The 22,984-nt window shown below is 38.0% G+C and overlaps 1 protein-coding gene across 2 annotated transcripts in view; it reads left to right on the forward strand.

Moving 5' to 3' along the window:
* Positions 1 to 3,293: 3,293 nt before the first annotated feature.
* Positions 3,294 to 22,984, forward strand: part of RNF180 (ring finger protein 180) — a 69,844-nt gene continuing 50,153 nt past the window's right edge. For both annotated transcript variants that reach the window (XM_064736535.1, XM_064736534.1), the window contains exons 1-4: positions 3,294 to 3,425; positions 8,039 to 8,177; positions 10,294 to 10,389; positions 13,856 to 14,797. In XM_064736535.1, coding sequence (XP_064592605.1) covers positions 8,076 to 8,177; positions 10,294 to 10,389; positions 13,856 to 14,797 — 1,140 coding nt within the window. In that variant the 5' untranslated portion in view covers positions 3,294 to 3,425; positions 8,039 to 8,075. The remainder of the gene's footprint in view (positions 3,426 to 8,038; positions 8,178 to 10,293; positions 10,390 to 13,855; positions 14,798 to 22,984) is intronic.

Here is a 22,984-nt window from a genome sequence, read left to right on the forward strand (position 1 = left end):
CCTCAAGAAAAAAAGTATGAAATGTCATTTTCTTACAATTTACCTTGTAATAGGAAAAGCTTTTCAGCAGTGTGCTGAATTGAAAGTCAGGCTGTATTCTCAATAGGATAAAAATACACAAAAATATAATCTCCATACAGTAAAAATGTTATGTGTGGCAGTGGTCACAGGGGTTCTTGGATGAGGGAAGAGACGAGAATGATGACCCCATGTTCAGAAGGCTTGATTTATTATTTTATGATATATATGTTACATTATAACTACTAAAGAATAGAAGGAAAAGTTTCATCTCTGGAAGGCTAGCTAAGCTAAGAATAGAAAGGAAAGGAATGAATAACAAGGGTCTGTGTCTCAGACAGAGTCCAAGCTAACTGGGCTGTGGTTGGCCATTAATTGCAAACATCCAAGACGGGCCAATCACAGATGCACCTGTTGCATTCCACAGCAGCAGATAACCATTGTTTATAATTTGTTGCTGAAACCTCTCAGCTTCTCAGCAGGAAAAAATCCTAAGAAAGAATTTTCGTGAAAAGATGTCTGCAACACTTATGCTTGATGGCTATTGTAGTGACTAGTGTTAACAAAATTCATCCAACAGTTAATCCAATAGTGAAGGGTGAAAGAGGCCATGGTTGCTCATTGTGCTTCTCCTGATACAATACAATGCTGTTCAAATATGCAAGCTGCTTAGAAAAGAAAAGTAAAAGGGTAGAGGGGGACAAACAAACAAACCCCAAACAATAAACAAAAACCCAAACAAAACAAAACAAAAAAAATAAAACAGCAGGTAATGGCAAAGATGATTTTCCTTCTATGCTCAATGTCAAGTCCCAAAAGTTCTACTCAATAATTTCAATTTCTTCATTATTTTCTCCTAATGCTCCCTTTCTGACCATCTTCCAGAACACGTGACCAAATAATTGATATGCAGGTCTTGGAGACGACCACATAATGGAGCACTCTAATGGGTTGAAAAACCAGGGATTACAGACTGGGTTAATGCTTTGGATGGTCATTAGTGCACTACTGAATAGCTGCAGAAAACTTAACTTCTTGTAATGAAGTATTTTGGTAAAGAAAGAAACTCTACAGGAATGACAATTAGGTCATCCCTCCCTCTAGGCAGTTATATCAACACAACTGGAATGGAAATGACATGTTCCTGGTGTGATTATTGGAATACATGACCACTTGTTAGAGGTTCCCATAGAGTACCTGTGAGCTGGATACACTCTCCATTGTCATGACATGAAAACAGAACGTGCCACTGTGTATGCAGCAGTCACTACAGCCCTGCAGGGTGCTTCAGTGCACAATGGCTCATTGCACAGGCCTTCAATGCAGTCCTCCTGAGACACAATCAATGTCTCACAACAGCAAAGATGCTCTCTGGCTGCTGACTTACTGTGCACTGGTCCTTCAACTCCCACCATAGACTTAAGGGGCTATCCTAGCAAAAGGCATTTCATATATAGCCTGCCTTCAAATTAACTACTGCATCAGCCTGTCATGAGTCCTAAAGCCACAGCAAAATTCATCCTCTCTAGTATTCCACCGCCCAGCTGCTCTGTGATAGACAAACACTATCTATAAGATAATCAATACAGTTACCCACACAGTACAGCTGAATGGCTCTGAATATAGTCTTGTAGCCAGCAGCAAAGTTTCATTCTTCCTCATTCCATTTGCTGTTGCTGTGATGTAAGCCATATGGTCCTTTTCACCTCTTAACCCCAGAGCCACCTTCATGACTATTTCTTTTTATCTTTTAATGTGGGATTCCATTAAATTCAAGTAGTCCAACACTACATCCTACTTAAAATGAAACAAATGAGATGAAAAAAATTAAAATATCTCTCTCCTAATATTTTCAACATTATTCTATACCATAAGTTAAGGCCTGAAATGTCTTGAACTCATTCTTTTATTCTGCATTTTATTTCTTTCATTCATTTATTTCATGTGTTGCTCTATAGTTTTATCAATTAAGTTTGCTAAAAGTTGCGTTTTAAAGTGCAGTTCTTTATGACTGATAAATATTGCTTTTTCTAATAGTCATTTTAGTCAAAATTTGAGCATACTGTAGCACACTATAAATTATTTGAAAATAATAGTCCATTTCTTCTACAGTTACTGTACTGCACATGGCAGAATAAAACATAATTTAATTATTGGGAGCATCCTACTTGTGATGTTCTTTACTGGGTCTCCACTAAGAAAAAGTAGCGACTACCACAACATCTCAGGTTGTAATCTTTGTGTACTTTGTAACCTTTGCAGCGCACTTTGGTCTCCATGAGAGCCCAGATGTTACAGCTACCTAATAATATAATTTTGTCTTGACCTGCAGGGACTGTATATTGAAATATAAGAAAGGTCACAGAAATTATATATCATAAATATAGGAAAAAGCCTGAAATGAAGGTTTGATTTTTCCAAATCACATCCACAGGCAAAGTGAACAGACTCTCATTTAATGTTCGTCAGCAATCTTCCAGCCTTTCTTACTCTCACATTGCTTTAAAATTGTTCCATTCTCGTGTTTGAAGATTGTCATTAGCCTCATGAGCATATTGTCAGCACGTATCAGCTCCCGGTCAAGGCACAGTGTCACCGCAAGAGACCAAATCCCCGCTGAGGTGCAAGGGACGCCGCAGGGATGGAAGCGGCCCGCTCGGTTCTCTGGGCACACACGCTCACAGACCTGAGGCCGCCGTGCCGCCCTTCCTTCCATGGAGCCCCACCTGATGTGCAGCAATTTCCTACACCTATTCATAAGTGTTCTTCACTCCCTCGCCCCGTGTCATTTAACGCTTCCTCCCTTCTCTGGCTGTACATTAGGGCAGCCGGGGACTCTGAGGACACCCAGCCTTGCAGGTGACGGCTGGCGGACGCTCGCCCGTCCCTGCGGTGTCCCTGGCCTCGCTCTATGAGATTATCACCTCTGGGTTTGGGTTGATTCCTCCGGCCTGAGGGAATGCAGTTTCTTCCCCAGTGGCCACTGAAAAGTTGTCGTTCATTCCCTTAGCCTTAATTCTCTCCGCCTCTCTTCTCCCTGGTCGCTGCTGGCCGCCGGCGCTGACCCCACCCCGCTCCATCTCTGCCAGTCAGGAGACGAGAGGACGTGCCGGCCTCAGGGCTCGGCGCAGGCTGGCGCGGGCATTGCCTCCGTCCCCGCGGCAGCAGGGCTGGCCCCGCCGCCGACGAGGGCCCCCCGCCGGCCGCAGCAGCCGCCAGGGCGGCCCGGGCTGCCGCCGTGTGCCTCCCGAGGGCAGGGGCCGCGCTGCCGGAGCGCTTTCCGCCGCCGTTTGTCTCCCGTCTCTTCCCGTTCGCGGGAGCAGCTGCTGCTGCGCAGCCCCTTCCCCGCCCGCCCGGTCGCTCCAGTGCCGTCGCCTCCTCCTCGCAGCCTCGCACGGCGCGGCCCGGTGAGCTGAGCGGGGCCGGGGCGGCGGGAGGCGCCGCAGCCGCCCGTGGGGCCGAGGCGGGCCCGGGCCGGGGGCGCGGGGGACGCGGGTGAGCGCGGCGGTGCCGACAGCCGCCCGCAGCCGGGGGAGCGGCCGGGCTGTCCGCCCCGGGGTGAGCCCGGCGCCCGCCTGAGGGGCAGCCCCGTGCCTTCGCTCCCGGGGTTAACTCGGCGGGGCAGCCGGTCAGGCCTGGGCGGGTTCGGGGTGTCGGGGGGCAGCGGCAGTGAGAGCCTGGTGTCCCGCGATGTGCTGGGACAGCGGCACCCTGTTCCTGCTTGTTTCGGTCTTTACTTTGTGCAACAACTAGTGCCAGGATGTGTAAGAGCATGAAACAGGCAGCTCTGACTCTGGGATCTCTTGGAAAAACGAGGTCACACGCCGATCCGTGATCTTCCAGTGACCCGCCAGGTCTGTTCCCTGTCAATGCCATTTACACCCTCCATATCCAGCTGTGTCTGGACGACCTGTTGATTTAGGCAGCCTGCAGCAGGGGATTAAGCAAGTCCAGAAATTTGTTTCAAGCAACTTTTTTTTTTTTTTTTAACTTCGGTTTATTACATGGGTTACATGATACAAAAGTATCATGCTGGCCACCCATGTTTGTCTCTCTGTCTGGTAAAGTAACAGTTCCTCCTTTTCTGGTAACAGGAACTTGGGATATGGACTCTTGTTGGCTAGGACAGCTCATTTAGCTTTTCTCTATCATCTTCCTACAAAGCTGACTCTCATCTAATTTTTTTTAAGACTGTCAATAACTGTTGCTGAAGTTTCAGTGACCTAGTTTCTTACTATGGTGTAAATATTATTGTAATTTTAATGGCTGCAATGCTCCGAAGGGGTCATAGGTGATCTTTGAAGAAAAGGCATTGATAACCACTTGTGTTGCTACACTTATTTTCTCATTTTTATATATTTGTGAATGAAGGGCAAGTTGAAGTTCTAGGCCGGATTTCAACAGAAATTTAGGGGATTTGGTTTCATTCTTCACTGTGAATATACAAGAATTTTTAATAGGAGTCCTACTTCATGTTTTTTAGCAATCAGTTTGAAGACAGAATGAGCAAAATGTAATATATTATACAATTGGAACTTTATAAGAAATTTAGATGATTTAGATAATTTTTGTAATTTGTCTAGTCTTCTCAGCTGGTAAAACTGCAGTGAGTTCTGTGTCCAGAACTTGAATTCAGCAAGAATAGCTGACCCTTTTGAAGGAGTTCACAAAATAGCAGTGGCAGTTGGAGATCAAGAAAGCATTATCTCTGAGGAAAAAGAGAAATATTTATTTAGTTCAAAGACAAGATTGAAGCTAATATCTAATAAGTGTTTAAAGTTTTAAAATGTTCTGCACAAAAGGAGCAATTTTGTTCTCTGTATTCACAGCAAATAAGGGAAGTTAGAAGAAAATTCCATGTAAGTATTTGGGAAAAAGTTAATAATAGAAGATAAGAAGACAATGAAGTAGTTTGGGAAGGGTGTAAAATCTTCATCAAAGGTCTCTAAGATAGAGAAGATTAGACCAATGAGTTCCAAGAAAGGGTATCGAGACTGACTTGGAAAGGAAGTCTTAGGACTCTGCTATTAGTTTTACTGGGACTAAATAATAAAAAAGAGTTTGAAGGTCATCAGACAGTCGCCATGGAAAAATATAGGCTTTTAAATGCTCTGAGATGTCTGCATGCTACTTGGGAGGCAAGCGTGAGCTCACGCAAAGCAACTGACCTGAAAGCAGTGCAGCCACACGTGACCTAGTACTGAGATAAAAAGGCCCACTCAGGGCCTGACACTATTTTTGGAGTTCCAAGTGAAAAACTTTTTATGTAGACACTTTTTGCTGAAGGACACTAAGACACTATGGTTAAACTGCATTTAACTAAACAAAAAACCTTCAAAATTCCATGGTTGTATGCATTCATTTGAACTTACGTGCAAAACAAAATAAAAGTGCATATTAATGCCGTAAATGAGAAACATGATGTGTGTAGAAACTTCTGCAGTGTGTTGACATGCATCTGTAGAGTTTCTTCTCTCCTTTGTGGGGTCTGCAAAAGACAACCAGATTTTTAATACACCTGCTTACTTTTTAAATACTCCTAGGCCAGAAGAACACTTCAGCCTGCTGTATCGTAATATTTTAAAAAGTATCCACTTGACTTGGATTTTTTCCATGTAGTTCACTATCAGCACTCTTGCTTACACAAAACACAATAAAATACAACCATGCTGTGTGTTTCATTACACTTATACTATGCACTCATTTCTCTTATGTAAGTGTAATTTTAAATAAAAGCTATATGCTGAACTAAGAAGAACCTCTCAAAGGGTATAACTAACTAAACAAAATAAATAATTAAAAGACATTTTATTTTGCAGTAAATCTTGGAAGATGTTATAGAGAAGGAGGATGTTTACATCAGTTCAAATGCCAGTGAGATCCTTAGAGAGCCTTTGTTTGCATGACTTGAACCTTGGCTTTTAAATAGAGCAGGTGCTCATCAGTCTTTTATCTGATTATTGAGAGTCTATCCCGAAGTGGTTTTTGCCCTGCTCCAGTCATCAGCTTCAAATGAAGCAGCTGTTCAAAAGATAGCAAGACATCCTGTTCTCTAAGGGGAACAGAATGTATATAGAGACTTAAATATATCATTTGGATAAAAAAAAATACTGCATAAAAAGTGATGCAAGTATGTATCACCTCATATCAAGAAGATATTTGGATAGATAAGGATATGGCTGTACCTAAAAGAATGTGTGAAGTAGCTGCATGCAAAATATCTTTCAGTCCATCCTGACTGATCTTAGATTTGATGCTCACACTGAACTGTTGTAAAATTGGATTCATTCTAGAAGTGTATTATGAATTTGTGGAGGTTAAATTAATTAGAACAGCTTTAAAGTGTTTGAGTGATATAAAGAAATTCATGACTGATAATCATTCTCTCAATACCCTGTGGTGCCTAGTATTATAGCAGCAAAGGGATACAAAGTACTTCTAAAAATTTTCAGAGAATGAATTTACTTAAAAAAAAATCATTCATAGACAAGTTCATTATTTTATATGTTACATTCTGAAATGTGTTTGATACAGAAAGTGGCAGCACTGACAAAGGTAGGTTAGTAAAAACTAAGTTTTACTTAAGTAAAAACTGAAGTTCTGCTTAAGTCGAAGTCTTTGAATCATTCAAATTTTGTCAGGAACAAGACAGGTTGCTAATATAAGTTCTTAGCTTTTATGTAATTGTCTCTTGCATGATCCTTTGCTTGTCTGTCCTAAGATTTGTTAGTAGACCCTTAATAAAAATTCATTTTAATTGTGATATTGCAAGGAAATATTTAATGTTTACCTTAATTTCACTTCTTAAGCTGAGAGTGGATCCATCTGATTGTTAAAAACTGCATAAACTCAGAGTCTACTATATATATACATGTTTCTGCTTGTCCTTGTCAGATTATATTTCAGACCTTTACTTTTGTAGAAAAGCAAAAAATGTGCTGAATGAAGACCTCAGATGTAAATAAACGCTAATGAGTAACCTCTCTGTGTGTTTCATTGTCTTTAATTAAATCAGAAAACAAGGCAGAAAAAGGAAAGGTAGAAATGGGAAAAATGCAAAAGTTTGTATGTTTTCAATAAGGCAAACTGCTCTTCAGACAGCCTTTAATGAAGGCCTCAAAGTTTCTTTAGTTAGTGAAAACTGAAAAAATTTAAATGTTAAAATAGTTGCAAAATTAGATGTTTGGACTCTGAAACTTTTTACACTGATTTTTAGTTTTATAGTCCAGCATGCCCATCAATGAGTCCTGTGCACTTCAGCACTTGGAGTAGGCCTAACTCTACTACAGGGCTTGAGTTGCTATGTAGATGAAAAAGATTTTCTTATTTTTTTTTCATGTGGCTAGCACAAGGGCATCAAAACAGAAGTACTTTGAAGGAAAAGTTGGAGGGTCCTAGGAGAAAACTTGACAAAAGGGGAAGATTTTGGAAGAAGCTAGAGAAGACCAGAGAGACAATCAGGATGCAGCAAGACCCAAAAAGAGAAAAATAGAATATTTGTCTTGTCCTTCTGGTGTCTTAATGTAGTCCTTGAAACATGGTTACTCCAGTAGTGTTCATCCTTGCACACAAAATAATTTAAGGGAGCAAGCCTCCAGGGGCATGTTGAGAATGGAATCAGTCATCTATAGTTTTATGTTGGCATTCATTATTTTTATCTGGCATTATATGTGTGTATGTATTCCATAAAAACTGGAATATGTCCAGTTCTCTTATCTTTTGTCCAAATATTGGACAAGATTTTTGTTTGGTTGATTGTTCAGTTTTGTTTTATTTTATTTTGGTTTTAGTTGTCTTTTGTTGTTGCTACTTAGTTCTTTTTGCAACCTGGAAATAAAACCAGCTGTTTCATGTTACTATTAAAAACATCTAGATGGCATGCTATGTAAGATCAGAGTGTGTTTGTAAGTAGAGTATTGGTCTCCACTACAGTGGTGAGAGTATTTATGGACTTCAAGGTCTCAAGAGAAAACTGGTGTTTCAATGGGTGACCAAATTGTATGCTTTGTGGTCTTTACAGGTCAACATACAGAGCTGCAAAATCCCAAGCTGACATAATGAACAACCAAGAGGCTGGTGTTCTCTATTGCTGGAGATGTAGAAAATATATAGAAAATTCTGTTTTTCTTGCAAAATGTAGTGAGAAAAAAACATCCCAAGTAAGTATAGCTTCTTCTGAGGGAGTTTGTAAGTTCTTCTGGTGCCATTTATTTTCAATGAAGAAGTATTAGACTTAGCCTCACTTTGTACTTAATCTCTCATATGTAGTAAAGAAGAGACATTTCTGTAGAGAGTAGTGGAGGAAATAATTTTAGTGAAGCCAAGTAGGCAGTGATCACCTTCATGTTCTGCCATATGCAGGCTGGTGCTCATGACACTTGGCTACTAGCTTATATAGAGCACTACCATTTCTAATATAAAAATGGGGTTTGGTTTTGATGGTTTTAAAGCAGTCTTTTTTTTAATATCTCCTAATGGACAACTCTTTGTGTATAAGGTGTATTTTAAACACTGGTTCTAATTCCCCCTCTGGTAGTTAACGGTGTGTAAAACATCCCTACATCAGGGATATTTTGCTCTTCATTTTTTAAATATGGGCCGTAGTCTGTGCACAAAAATAGCTCAGAAGATTAGTCTGCGCTGAGCAGGGTTATACCCTGCTCAGTAATTTATATTGTTTTTATTAAAATAAACAGAAGGATTATTACACAAAATAAAACTGTGACGAAGTATTTCCTACTGTTTTATAATGGCAGCTACTAATCATAAAGAGCTAGGGTCTTTCCAAATGTGCCAAAAAGGCTTTCAGCCTCTTGAATCAAAGTTAAAAAGCAAATAGAAGAGAAGGTGGTGATGTTTTTTATTAATGTGTTAGTAATGCAATAACATTCTTTTGCACACTAGAGAGGGGTACAATCAATGGATGTAGAAACAAAGTTAGTTTTTAAGATCATGATAGTATTATCAATAAAACCCATTTTAATCACTCTGCTTACAGAGCTTGAAGTTTTAGAATAGTTTTCTCACTTTATATTTGATGGCTCTTTTATGCATGGTTTGAAGTGATTTTTCTGGGGGGAATGTGGAAATTCCAACTCCTTCCATGGAAAAAAATGTAGTTAAAATAAAAAGATATCTTTATCCAAGTTCGCTATGGTGGAGCTTTTAGTTGTGAGTGGAGATCCACCCATCATTGCATGGCTGAGGTAGTGTCTCCTCCGTTTATGTAGATAGCAAATTAAAAAGTGTAATTTAATCCTATATCTAAAGAGGTTGGAAGGGAAAGACAGTATTAGGATGAGAAGACTAATGTTTTCAGCGTGTTTTCACAGATGATTTTTAGACCTTCACACAGAGACATAACTGAATAATGAATGAAGAAAAATGCGGAACAAATTTTAAAACAAATGTTGAAGACCACAGTCTAAACACTAATAATTAAATGCACATTGAAGTGCAGATGATCTTCACAGATAGGACAAAAAGCTAGCATAGGCATAATAAATGGATCTGTCTTCTGTCAATACTTGGAAAAGTTTTAAAAGCTTCTATCTTCTATCTATAGCCCCACTTCTAATTCTAAGCAGAATAAAATTTTTATTTCAATGACTTTAATAACATGGGCGTTGACAACTTTCCTTATTCATAAATTTTAGCAGCTGATTTTAAGACTTTCTCACCAGTTTCCTTATAATTTTAGTCATCCCTGTAACACTTATTTAGTTAGGCAATTGTTTTTATTTTAGTATCAATTAGTGAAATGCTACAGGTTTTTAGATTTCTTTTCTCTTCATTTGATCATGTTATTGCTGTAAAAACTCGAAAGTTGATAAGACTACCTGGTTACTCTGTTAGTTATTCTAAAAAAAACCAGAAAATTAATTCTACTCATTGCATTTGTGCATTGCTGATCACAGTCTTTATATAAATTATAACTTATATTTTTCTGTCTTTACTGAAAAATTTTGCCAGCTCACAGTGATTCTAAAATCAATTTCCAGATATTCTTGGAAGGCATACTTTCTGTTCTTTTAAAAAAAACAAAACCACCTCCAGACGCCTGCTTTTCCACAGGAGTTTGCCCAATATTTTTAGATTCAGAAATAGATAATTCCTGACAATATCTATCTGATTTTTAGCTTAAAGAAGCACATCATATTTGAGATTTTTTATTTCTTAATGTTTACCGGTTTTGGGGAACTGTCTTCTGGCTATATTCAAAGAAAAGAAAGCTTGCATAAATTTTGAGTAACAATGTAATTGTTTCATTAACAGATATCACAACCTTCAGCGGCTGCTCAGAATTCTTGCAATGTATGGCATGTGAGCTTAGAAGCCATTCCAGAGTGGGTGAAATGTGTGATTGAAAAGGTAGTAGATTTTTTTTTCTTGCATCTTCATTATTCAGCATGTAAAATAATAAGGGGGACAATTTCAAGGACACTATTCTGGCAAGGTCCATGTATGTTACAGAGACCTTGTAACTGAGGGAATTCTTCTCAGGAACGTCTGTGGTTACCATTTACCATTACCGTCTTTTTCCTCTCTAAAATATTGTTTAATTTTGTTTTGCTTTTTAATATATGCAGAAGTGCTACAACTGATAAATTCTGTTTCCTACTCTTTAACAGATGAATATATTTATGGCTGTCCAAATAACTGTCATGGGCCTCTCTGCATGTTTGTCATTGCTTAATATTATATTTATTACCTGGGCTTTGGGATTTTCTTTGTTTTGAGCATCATATCTTGATGTATAGGTTGACAGGGAAAACAGGAAGCATGTTTTCCCATAAAAGTGGACTCCAGATTTGTTAAGAGATCAGTTTTTGGAATATGATGTGTTTTATACTGAAGTCTTTTATACTTAATGTGCTCTTATATGTCATATGAATATAAAGTAGATACTTTTCTGCAAATTCAAAGGTCTGATGACCAGCCAGTGTCACTGCTTTTGAGTTTTAGCTGCCCATTTGTAAATTACAAACCATCTCATAAATTTCCTGTTATACTGACTGCTTCAGTTGGTATTTTCTCTAAGTTGTTGATGATCTAGAAGTTAATGTTGTGGCATAGATACCAATAAGCAGAAGCAGTGGGTTTTTTTGCCTCACTGATTTTCTTTTATGAATCTTTGATTTTGATAAGTAAATTTTATTTGCATTCCTTAGACTTCTCCTTAGACTTCAGTGTAAAATTTTGCTGTATTTTAAGTAATTTCTGCCCTAAGCAAGCCTATAATGAAAATAATGCACAAAGAGAAAAAAATTGTTATCACTGTAGAACTAAGCATACAGAAATTTAGAAAACCTTAATCTTCCTTCTTTGTATTCCTCTATGTGGGATTTTTCTGTTAAACATTAATTAAACTTTTTAAAATTAGTGATATCCTCTACTTCAATGAATTAAACATTTTTGTGTTATAATAGTTATGTTCAGAAACACTAATCTTAGAGGTATGTTTGAAAATTACAGTTCATGAGTTGAGTTATAGTATGAGTCACTTTACAATATCGCCTAACCATGAATCTTTAATAATAAGGCAGTTTTTTAGAGGTTTTTTTGCCTCTTAAATTATTTCAGTATAATTGAATTCAATATTGATAGTAGTATTATTCTTTTCACTTTTAGCTTTTAAATTATTATTTGAAAACCTGGAGGGTCAAATTGAGGACCAAGGAAATATAAAACCCATTGAATGCTTGGCACATTTGCTTAAGGATGCAGAGGAGCAATTCTCCTCTGGTGAAAAAGTCCAACAATGCAATTCTCTGTGTACACCTTTGAAATTTTTGTGTTCGCTGTGTCACTTAATATCCTTGGAACTCTTGCCTCATTCACTTTGTCTCCTCTGGCAAGATCCTGTGTTTTTATGGGTAAGTGCGGGGGAATGCAGGGTGTTAAACAATTCTGACTTACCTCCAGATCCTCCTGAGCTCTGAATAATTTTGTGATCATGTGTTATTTTCTCCTGTATGACTCCTGAATCAAAGGCTAAATCATTCTGCATAAGTGCAAAGTCTATTTGCAGGCTGTAAAAACCCACTGCTTCCCAGCCGGTTCTTTTTTGCCATCTGTCCCTGTTCTTAACCAATCTTCTTGGATTTCATGTACGTATTAGTACAGTTAATCTTCAATAATTATAAATATGTAGCTAGTGCTGCTAGTGACCTTTATTGACCTGGATTTTCTGTTACCCATCACTTACTGCTTTGGTTTCTTTCTCTAACCATTTCCATTTTCCCTCCATATGCAGTCCATCACTAAATGTATGTACCCTCAGCACTCTTTCAGATCTTGTTGATTTTCCCCTTACCACCTCCTCCACTAGTAGGCTGTTACTTCTTTTACTGAGTCAGTGCTTCCACACTCCATTGCCAAACTCATGCTAAATCAGTCCCAGGCTCCTTGGTACTATACCTATCTCTCAGTCTCTTTGCACATGGGGCATGGAGGTGTCCTTTTTCCTCCTGTGTCTTGCATGTCAATTCTTTGCAGGCTTCTGGCCTTCTGTGAATCACTTTGTCTCTCCATTTGAAGATTGGATGCTATTCCATCCCAAAAAGACTCAATAAAGTCACGAGAAAGTGTTTTTCTCTTAATTTTAGTGTCTAGCCCCTGCCATCTGGGAAATGGACTGTGGGAGACTTAAGAGTAAATCTCTGAAGAAGCTTAACTCTTCTTTGGGAATGGCCTGTGTACACATCGGTCAGTCCTATTAAACTGAGAGCCATTGTGAATGTTTGCAGAATTCTCAAGAATTTGAAAGCCTGTGATTATGTGTAAACTATTCTTTTTGAAAATAACTTTTTCCACACAAGTTGCTGGAGTGTTTTTCTGAAACTGCTAAATTGGTCTTTCTGACATTTTCTGTATTTTTGAATGGGAAGAGCATCAGTTGTGGACATAGCTGTCCAAATCACCTTGAAGGGCATTTGCAACTGAAAGCAATACTTAAACTGGAAATGTTGTGCACCTTCTGTACTCATAGTTCTTTAGACACTCAAGTCAGTTAAGTGTGGCTGGAGTTGATAATGTCGTTTCTCATCTGGGCTTTGATCCTACAAACACTTGCATAACTTTAGTCCTCAACAGTACTGCTGACAAATGAATATAATTGCTGAAAATACTAATGGTTGTCTAAATATATAGGAGGAATAATAGTTGTATTAATATGGAGGCATTTATAGATTTTTGGTATGTATTTTCTTTTGAAAAAGTGACTTCAGGGTTGAAAAGAATTTATAAATAATGAAAATAACTGTCTCCCTATATATAGAGTATTAAGGATTTGTCATGGTTTCTGCACAGAGATTATGTTGTAATGCTACATACACCAGAATACAAATACCATTTTAAGCTGTTGTGGGTTAATCAAAGTGAAAAGCTATATTCTTTTTGTAAGAAATCTTCTTTCACCATACTTAGTATGCAAGAAATGTATAAGTGCTCAGAACACTCAGCTGAGAAGCTGTGCTTGCCAATTCCAGATTAATTTGGGAAATTGATTTCACTACTTTAAAGATCTAATGTTTTCATTAGTATTGCAGCGTTATTCTATCTGTGGACAAATTCTAAACATATTTTAAAGCTTGTACATTTTACAATGTGTGTTGTAGTTTTCTTAGAATTTGTTATCCCTGCAGCAAGCCAAGCTTTGACCAGAACATTATTTATAGTGAATTTGCTTTCTGCTGTGAAGTATCTTTTATTCTATTTGAAAAACAAGAAGAAAATCCTCTTACTAAAGGAGAAAATAACTTCAGTAATTATTTCTTGCTCATTTATTTTCAGTGAACATGTTGTGTGCTTTATTTTTTTCTCTTTTTGTCAATAGGCACAGTGGACAATTGGAAAACTGCACTGTCCATTCTGTGAGGCCTGCTTAGGTGGCTTTAACTTTGTTTGCAACAAAGAATGTTCCTGTGGACAGTTAGTAAATATACATTTCTTCAAAACTTGGACTGAGGATCAGCCACCTTTCTCTGTTAAATTGTCAAAATCATCAGAGAAACATTTGCTTCTCAAAATTCAGTCTGGTTTTAACAAGGATACCTGCCATGAAGTGGTAACTGCAACTTTGAAAATCATAAATCAAGGGCTTTCATACACAGCTGGAAGTAATAATGGTGCTGGAAGATTAACAGAAGCACTTTGTCTAGAATTAAGAGCTCCTAGATATGAGATAGAAAGTAAAAAACTTCCCTTAAAAACATTAAATCAAAAAAGAAATCTTCCTTCTTCCTATCCTATCAAAGATTCATGCACTGTAAAACCTTTTCACAGATCATGTAGCTTGGATTTAAATATCAGAGAAAGACTTGTTTTGTCACCTGTGTTATATGAAACTTGCGGCATGGGACCACTTTACCACGGCCAAAGTGAAAATGCACCTGCTTATGTACAAGGGAGCTTGCAATTAGAGGCCAGTAGAAAAGGTGGTAGTTCTTTTCAGGATCTTTATAGTTCCAGGGCTGAGATACTACAAAAACAATTTCAAGTTACTTCTGTTACCACATTACTACACAGAGACACTGAAAGTGAGTGTGACTTTGAAGTTACTGGACAATCTTCTGGTACTGTCATTGCTGATGGGTCACCATTTGTGATGCATCTTTCCTCGCCTGCAAGGGCTGTAGAAGACAAACAGTACATCACACCTGGTGGTCTTGTGCAGCCTACGAGTATCTCCTTCAACCAAAAGCTGAGTAAAAGAGAAAGAAACAAGTCAAAAAGCCTGAGGAGAAAACAAAGCCGAGAACAATGTCTACTGAAGCAAGTAAGTGTTTAAAATTAATTATGCTACTTTTTTGGTATAGTTTGACTTGCTTTTAGAAATAATTCATTTTTTTTTTCATGTTCTCTTTTAATACTGGCTTAATGTGGAACTGTCTACGGTTCCTACCTGACCTGCAGTCAGGTATCAGGCAAGCAAAGATGTGTGAGCCCTTCCTATATGTAGTTTTTTTCTAATTCTGTCATATCAGGTTTTCTTTCTGGGCAAAATCAAAACATGATGGGTTTTCACTGGCCTTCTTATTGTTTTGTGATGTAATATTAATTTGAAGTGGGAAAAAACACAGTGAAATTTAATCTGTGGGATTAAAGAAAAACTAAAAGTTTGAATCTTCTAAATGAGGAACCCTACCATGACAGAATTTTCTAACTTTAAGTTAATGGTATTTTGAGTTAACTTTATAGTTAAGTATGTTTTAAATACCTTCATTATTTCTTGTATATTATTATTATTATTATTATTACTATTCCATAAAAATATTTTTCTATGAGTAAAGTGTTGATTACTGTTATTTAAAATATTAGTCCTTAATAGAACTAATATTTTAAGTAACAGTAATAATATTTGCAGATAAATTTTTTATCTGCAAATCTTACACAAACTGTTACATATTCTTATCAATTGGACAGTAATGGTTTCCTTTTTTAAGGCATATAAAGCAGAACAGAATTAAAGGTAATAGGCAGTCACAATTTTTGGTGGAAGGCTGGGAAGTAAAGCCAGTCATGAAATGACTAACACAGTTTTGGTTTGCTCTCAAATTTAGTAGAATGACTAATGATAAATATGCCTTTATATAAAAATTTCTCATCATAAATTTCCTGCAAAAAAACTGTGTGGTAAGCAAGAGCAACCTTACTAACTAATCAGAGAAGTGGTATCTACTCAAGCAATTATTCCTCTTTTGGATAGATTTGTCATTGTGAATTCAAGATTTAAGAGAGATACTTAGAAGGTGTCTCTCTCAATTAGATGTGAGAACCAGCTTGAAAACGTAATGGGTCTTGGAAATATTATGAGTCTTTTCGGTATGGTGTGCATATATTCTTTCTTCTTTAGGAAGGCTTTTTGTTTTGCTTTAAGACTTAAACTGCTATTGAGACCTTTTGAAAATGTGTTCTCGTAAAATGCATCTATCAAGCTGAGAATGTGGATGTCTTAATATTGAATACTTGTTTTCTAATAAGCCTATAAAGATTCTTAGCGGTCCAGATCCTTAAAATGGCTTTAAAAATTCCAGATCCCATTTTTTTGGTAAGTGAAATGATGATGCACAAGCACAATGGACATTTTTCAATTTTATCATGTCACCTACGGTGTCTCCAGACACTTTAATCTTTAGATGTTACTTTCAAGAATAAGACATTGAACAGATTGTTTGAATTTTTGATAGCTAAGCAAGAAAGATACTTTCAGAATTTTTCTTGTTAAGGCATGCTTAACCTATTCCAACATTATTTTAGTTACATTTGTTAAGATCTGATTATTGGAGAGATGCATCTAGCCAAATTAAGGTGCAAACGAGACCAAATGCTGAAGGCAATAATATGAACTTCATCTAACAGTAAGCGGGAGGTAGAAAGAGATAGAAAGAAATAGAAGAAGAGAGAAGAGGAGTGAAAAAGAGTGTGAGAGACAGATTAAGTAAAAAGATATCACGAGCCATGGTTCCAGACATCATCCCACTGGTCCTCTTCTGGTCTTTTCAGTAGTGAGGGTCCAAGGTCACTCAAAACTTCTCCCCATTGTACATTTTAGCTAACAAAGGAATCACTGCTCATTGCATACACAGTTCTGCCATTCTCTTGGTTAAATGATCTGCTTGTTTCCAATGCTGAGTGGTCCCATGCTCAGTTTTCCTCTTCTTTTGTGTCAGTGGGCCATGGCCTCTTCCTTCTGAGCTGAGCCCAGTCAGAGCTGACTGTCAGCGCAGTTGCTGAGCTGGCTTTTCTTACACCACCCTGTGGCTCAAACACTGGGTTCCAGGGCCTCTTCCTCAGTTCATGGGTTGTCTGTGGGGGTGACAGAGATAGAGGGCCCTACAAGAAAATACAGGCCCTGTATTTTCTTACAGGGCAGAAGCAACAACACAAGTAATCATACCATGTACAATAGCTGTGCAAATTGTTAAAAATACAAATCCAATTCCACTTATTAACCCAATTCTGATTAGGCACTGTCCCTACCAGTGATACACAAGGATCTGAGTGTTGTTTAATTGGTGGTGGATGTGATGGATTCTGCAATGCTGTGTCTGTTGGATGTAGGCCAACATTAGCCATAGAATTACAGAGAGCATCTTGATTTTTAAGTCCCATAGGCCAGTATCCCCAATAGATACATACATTATGAGTTAAGATGGGTCAGTTAGCCTGCTCTGAAGTAGATTTTCAGGTCGCTTAGTACAGCTGATTACACAGTTACACACTGGGAATAAGTGTGAATGGATTTGTTGAAAAAGTGTGCTTACATACTTCAAATTTTTTTAGATAAACACTTCAGAGTGTACTCTTTCAACAATATCCACTGTAGTTGAAAGAATTTTATAGGCAATGTTCCTGTCCAGCGGAGTAATTCTATGTTGGGGTTTTTTGGGTTTGGTTGGGGTTTTTTTGGGTTGGGGTTTTTTTGGGTTTTTGTTTTCTTTGGGGTTTGGTTGGGATTTTTTGGGTTTTTGTTTTCTTTAATTTTTATTTCAGGGTGCAAAAGGCCCTCGTTGCTGCCTGAGTAAATTGCACCCACAACTGAGAAGCGCATGTGGTGCAGAATGCACTAATGTAACTAAATTGATTAGCATAAATAAAATAAATTAGGTGAAGTTAAAATACTCTGTTAGGACACACTGTGAAAAGTCAGTGTACATCAGACATGTTCACCAGGGAATATAAATCTCTGATTTGATTTGGAATGTCTCATGATTGATAACATATTTTGTTCCAAAACTGGTCACAAGTAAAGTTGCTTAAGATCTGGTAAACAGCCTTTTTGTGTTATACTCATGCCCCTTTTTTGGTCCATGGCTGTCTGTCATTCTGGTCTAAAAAGGAAATGTTCTATTTCACATGGAACATTTGTTTTGTTAGGATTATTCAGCTCACTCATTAATATCTCTGAAAAATGTAGCCAAATCATCCTAAATCTAAAGCCTTTTGAGGTAGAACTGGTTAATATGTATTTGTATGATTCCAAATATACATAAATTCTTATGCCAACTCCCAGGCTAAATTTGATCTAGACAAAATTATACATTTATGAGACAAAAGTAAAAGGTCTTCCCACACCATTTTTTTCCAGTAAAAGACAAAATAAGCTTGGCAAAACATCAAACTAACAACACATAAAATGGTTTGACTAATACATGGTCTCCCAACAGGTTCATTCACAATGAAAACACAAACAAATCACAAACGTTAATAAGTTGATACTACAAGCAATTATGGTGGCAATTAAAAGCTTCATTGGTTTCATGCAGCTTGGTCTCATATGTTGGCAGGTTCCTATAAAAAGAAAAGTGAAAATTCAGCCTACTACAGACAGATTATTGGGAGGATGAAAAATCCGTCCAGTGTTGATTCAGAGGTCCTGTGTCTACCGGGGAGGATAAAGGCCCTAAAAGAAAAGTCATTATTGTATCTTCTTAGCTGGCTTCTGTGAACTTTCTCATGTAAATCCACTGATTCACCCTCTCTGAGCTGGTTCTTTTGATCTTCAGTGTGGGCAGGGAATGCTAGCACTCCTAGGAGAAGAAAGCAGCACAAACTTCCTGGCAGATTACCCCTTAGAATTTTAACTTCTGTTTCATGAAGTGTTTGGTGCACTCCTCTTGTTGCTTCCTTCATCTTTTCATGGGGCATTCCTCTAATTTATTTCACATCTGGAGGAAATAAGACTGCTTGCAAAATTTCGGGAAGTGTTGAATTTGTGAATTAGTGAGTGCTTTAATGGCTTAGCCCAGATTTCTTTTAGGGTTAAGATTAGCAGACTTCAGTTTCTCATCCAGGAGCCATGAATTAACCTTATCAGTTTGGCAGATAACACTGGCTCTGTTTACTCCAATGATTTTACCTCTTTGCCATCCTGAAAGTATACCCAGATTTCCAGTATCCTAATAAATTAATATTATTGGATTTCAGCCTTGCCTGATGTATGACCAGGCTTTGATATCTTAGTAGATACATAAGGCACCATTTCAGTAGCTCTTTGCTGATCCTGGCAGTCATTTGGGGTTTCAATTTTAATTAAGTATCAACACACTACTGCCTTGTCATCAGATGTCCGTGTTAATGTTACATTTTGCTCTTTTGCAGAGCCACAGACTGATGCACTGTCTCCCAACTCCTCCACTGAACAAAATAATGAGTTACAAGATCATGTTTCAGAACATGATAGAGGTTCTGCATCCTGCAATTATTCCCCTAACATTCTCCCTCTTTCTCATTCGTATTCTAAAGTTCTGCCTGAAGCATTTGGGCATCATCATGCTTGACAGCTAGCAATTCCTCTACTTGCATTCTTTTTTCATTTTCCTTATTTAACTGAAAGTGCTATTCTTTCACCAAATCTCATAAGGATACAATTATTTCATCTTCCTATTTTTGAATAACCAATAGTTCATTATGAGGAACCAATAGGTTAATTTTCTTGTGTAAACCCACCTGTCATGTAGGAGGGAAACTAACAAATTTTTCAAGGAAGGATACAAAAATACTTTTTTTGCACTGACTACCCTGGACAGCCATTTTTTCAAAAGTTCCCACAGGAGAAAACATGTAACCTTCCTCAGAGGAAAGCTGTGGCAAAGTTTCCAAGTGTTCCCAGGGAAGGAACCACACAACCCCCCCTAGAGGGAACTGTACTATTGTCAAAGACAATTCAGATCACAGTATCCTGCCAACTATGACAAAATAATGTTAAGATCCCATTATCTGAGAAAAGCCTCTGCCCAAATTAAGGTGCAAACGAGACCAAATGCTGAAGGCAATAGTATGAACTTCATCTAACAGTAAGTGGGAGGTAGAAAGAGATAGAAAGAAATAGAAGAAGAGAGGAGAGGAGTGAAAAAGAGTGAGAGACACAGATTAAGTTAAAAGGTATCATCAACCGTGGTTCCAGACATCATCCCACTGGTCCTCTTCTGGGCTTCTCAGTAGTGAGGGTCCAAGGTCACTCAAAATTTCTCCCCATTTGTACATTTTAGCTAACAAAGGAATCACTGCTCATTGCATACACAGTTCTGCCATTCTCTTTGTTAAATGATCTGCTTGTTTCCAATGCTGAGTGGTCCCATGCTCAGTTTTCCTCTTCTTTTGAGTCAGTGGGCCATGGCCTCTTCCTTCTGAGCTGAGCCCAGTCAGAGCTGACTGTCAGCTCAGATGCTGAGCTGGCTTTCCTTGTGGATGCTTTGTGTTCATTATCAGTGTTCCCCCAGCTTGTTTACCTCTTCCTAGTCTGAGATAATCGGACAATATTACCATCTTTATCTTATCTCTAGTTCCTGCCATGTGACTTAACTTACTGTCCAAATTTCCAGGAAGTCACAAAGGCATATCCAACAGTGGCAGGGTGGGTGGCAGGGGTCAGGGTGGTAACCAGTGAGCAGTTGCCTTGTGGTGTTGGTTTGCCAGAATGAGCAAACTCCTTTGGTGATCTTAAGAGTATTTGAGGCAATTTTGATCTTTAAGTCTCTTACAATATTATATAGAAAATTGTATACGGTTTGTAATGTTAGTTCTCATCAGTAAGCATAGTTTACAAAATACAAAATTTTCAAAATTAGTGTGTAAACTAAGTGATTGCTTTCAAGTAGTAGCTTTCAGAAGAAGATACTTTGGTTTGAGTTGATTATTTTATCCTTGGTGAGAGGTTGCAGTCATGGCATGGAATGTTTAAATGTGTCTACTTCTTAGACTGTGTCAAGCTGCGCATGTGGCTAGTGCAGCTGTGTTTCCCAGTGCTGAGGTGTCTTCCCAGGAGAATGTTATTCTAGAAAGTCACATCCTCTGTACAGCCTGACATGTCGTAATGGTCCTCTGCCACGCACTCCATTTCATGGCTGCTTGCCTCTCATGTCAATCTGCTGTCCTTTTTTTAGCAAGTTTTACTTTTCATCTTTTTTGGGATTTTTTGGTGTTTCTGCAATCCTCCTTGTAAAAATGTGGATTTTGTCACTCTGGTACTTCCAACAGAAAGCTGATCTGTGATACTTTGTAACCATGATTTCTAACACACCCTGTGTGTTCAAGCAATCCGTAAAACTTCACGAAGAAAAAACCATAAACCTCTGGTTGGATGGAGTGAAAGAGTTTTAATAAATGGCAGTGAGAAGTATATAATTTAAGTACTTTTTTAAAAATTACTTTAATGCAGCCGAACCCGGCAGTGAGGTAAATATTTTCAAAGATGTAACAAAAGTACTGAGCATATCACTTTTATCTTTAATTTTCTGGAGAGCAGTCTAAGATAACAAATCTGTTCAGATTTTGGAATTTCTTTGTAAATGCAAGGGCTGCTTTATTTTGTAATAAGATAAGTATCTGTGAAAGGTTTTCTTCTATCTTGCAGAAAAGCAAAGTGCAGCCATAAACATTATGTGGCAGCAGAATGCACTCTGTTATTAAATTGAACACAGGAACGTTCTGTGAGCTACTGACCTGCACTTCTTCCAGAGGCTTGCAGTAATGCAGGTTCTGAGGCATAGGAGCAGGACTGAACTAGCTAGCTAACAGCAGAGGGACCCAAGCTTCCTCTCTCTGTTCCTGCAAAGGATGGCTCTTCATGCCTGTGCAGGGGATGCTTGCATTTTTAATGTGTGTGTGCACATCTGTGTTCATGGGGGATTTTTAGACTTCTGTTAGGATATGATTATATATGGTTAGAATGTGTTAATTATGTAAATTGTTATGGTATGATAATAGCTGCTTAAGTCTAGGAGTTGCCAATATTAGTAATGATTCTTGTTATAGTTGCTGTAGCTAAGCAGATGAAGTACTTCTTCTATGAATTCCATTTTGTGTTTATCTTATATGTTTACATTGTTTGCTAATGAGGAAGCTTGTATTAGTTTTCAGGAAGACCTCAGAAAAATATGATTTGTGATTTCTCCAGATACATTGCATTTTTTCTCAAAATCATTTTACATAGAGCTCTGTAATCAGCTTCAAAACTGCAGTATCCTCTTGGAAGGGATCCTAATTTGTAGGGGGAAATACTTGCAGTCTTGCTACTTTTCTTAATGACACTTCACTGGTTCTTTTGTATCTTTTTGAAAACATCAGTGTTTTATCCGACAGAGATGGCTAGCGGTCAGTTTCCAAAAAGTCGGTTTGCTTTTCATGCTCCCAGTGATAATCTAAACTCTGGACAAATAGGTGGGTGAGATATAGTGTCGTTTATCCACACTGTCAGGTGTTGTTATCTTGCCCTACAACCTTGAGTTTTCAAGTTCATGCTGATGCCTTCTAGCATTTGAGAGTCTTGTAGTGAAAGTGCTAGACTTTCAAGGTTTAGCTTGTGACCAATGTTATTCATCTATGTAAGTCTCTTGTTAATGAGCACAATAGTTTACAGTTCTTTTTCTTGCACAGTCATGTTTTTATTGCAACTGTAAATCTTTCATGTATCTAGTTACGCATTTATGTACTTGGATTTCGTTCACTCTTTCTGTGATGATGCTTATAACAAGATTTGTTCTCAGAGTGCATATGGATCTCTCAGCTGGCTGCTGTGGGGGCTAAAAGCATACATGGAACAACTGCTGTTACTTATTGTATCATGAAAAGATAAAAAAAGTAAAACAAATTAACTGCAGACATCTGGTCAATTAGAGAAATTGCTGTCACAGCTAAACAAAGTAAAGCTAAGCAGCCAGCAGGGCCAGGGGAGTCAGCCACAGCAAGTGTGTCTAGCCTCAGCCCTGATGGCTTTCAAGGTCAGTGCTGAGCTAGTGGTTGCTCTTACAGGGCTATGTGGGTGCATGAAGTAGTGTCTTTTTAAACTTCCTGAATAAAGGAGGCAATAAATTTCAGGCATGGGTTGCTGCTGACCCAAAGTTTCTCTTTGCTTTTGCTCTGGTTGTAACTATTGTTGCTACATGACCTTGGTTATTAGCACATTCATTCTGTCACTGATTAGAACTGGATTAAGAAGAAGGTATTAGGGATGATGGATTCA

The sequence above is a fragment of the Zonotrichia leucophrys genome, chromosome Z (genome assembly GCF_028769735.1).
Source record: "Zonotrichia leucophrys gambelii isolate GWCS_2022_RI chromosome Z, RI_Zleu_2.0, whole genome shotgun sequence".
NCBI lineage: Eukaryota > Metazoa > Chordata > Aves > Passeriformes > Passerellidae > Zonotrichia > Zonotrichia leucophrys.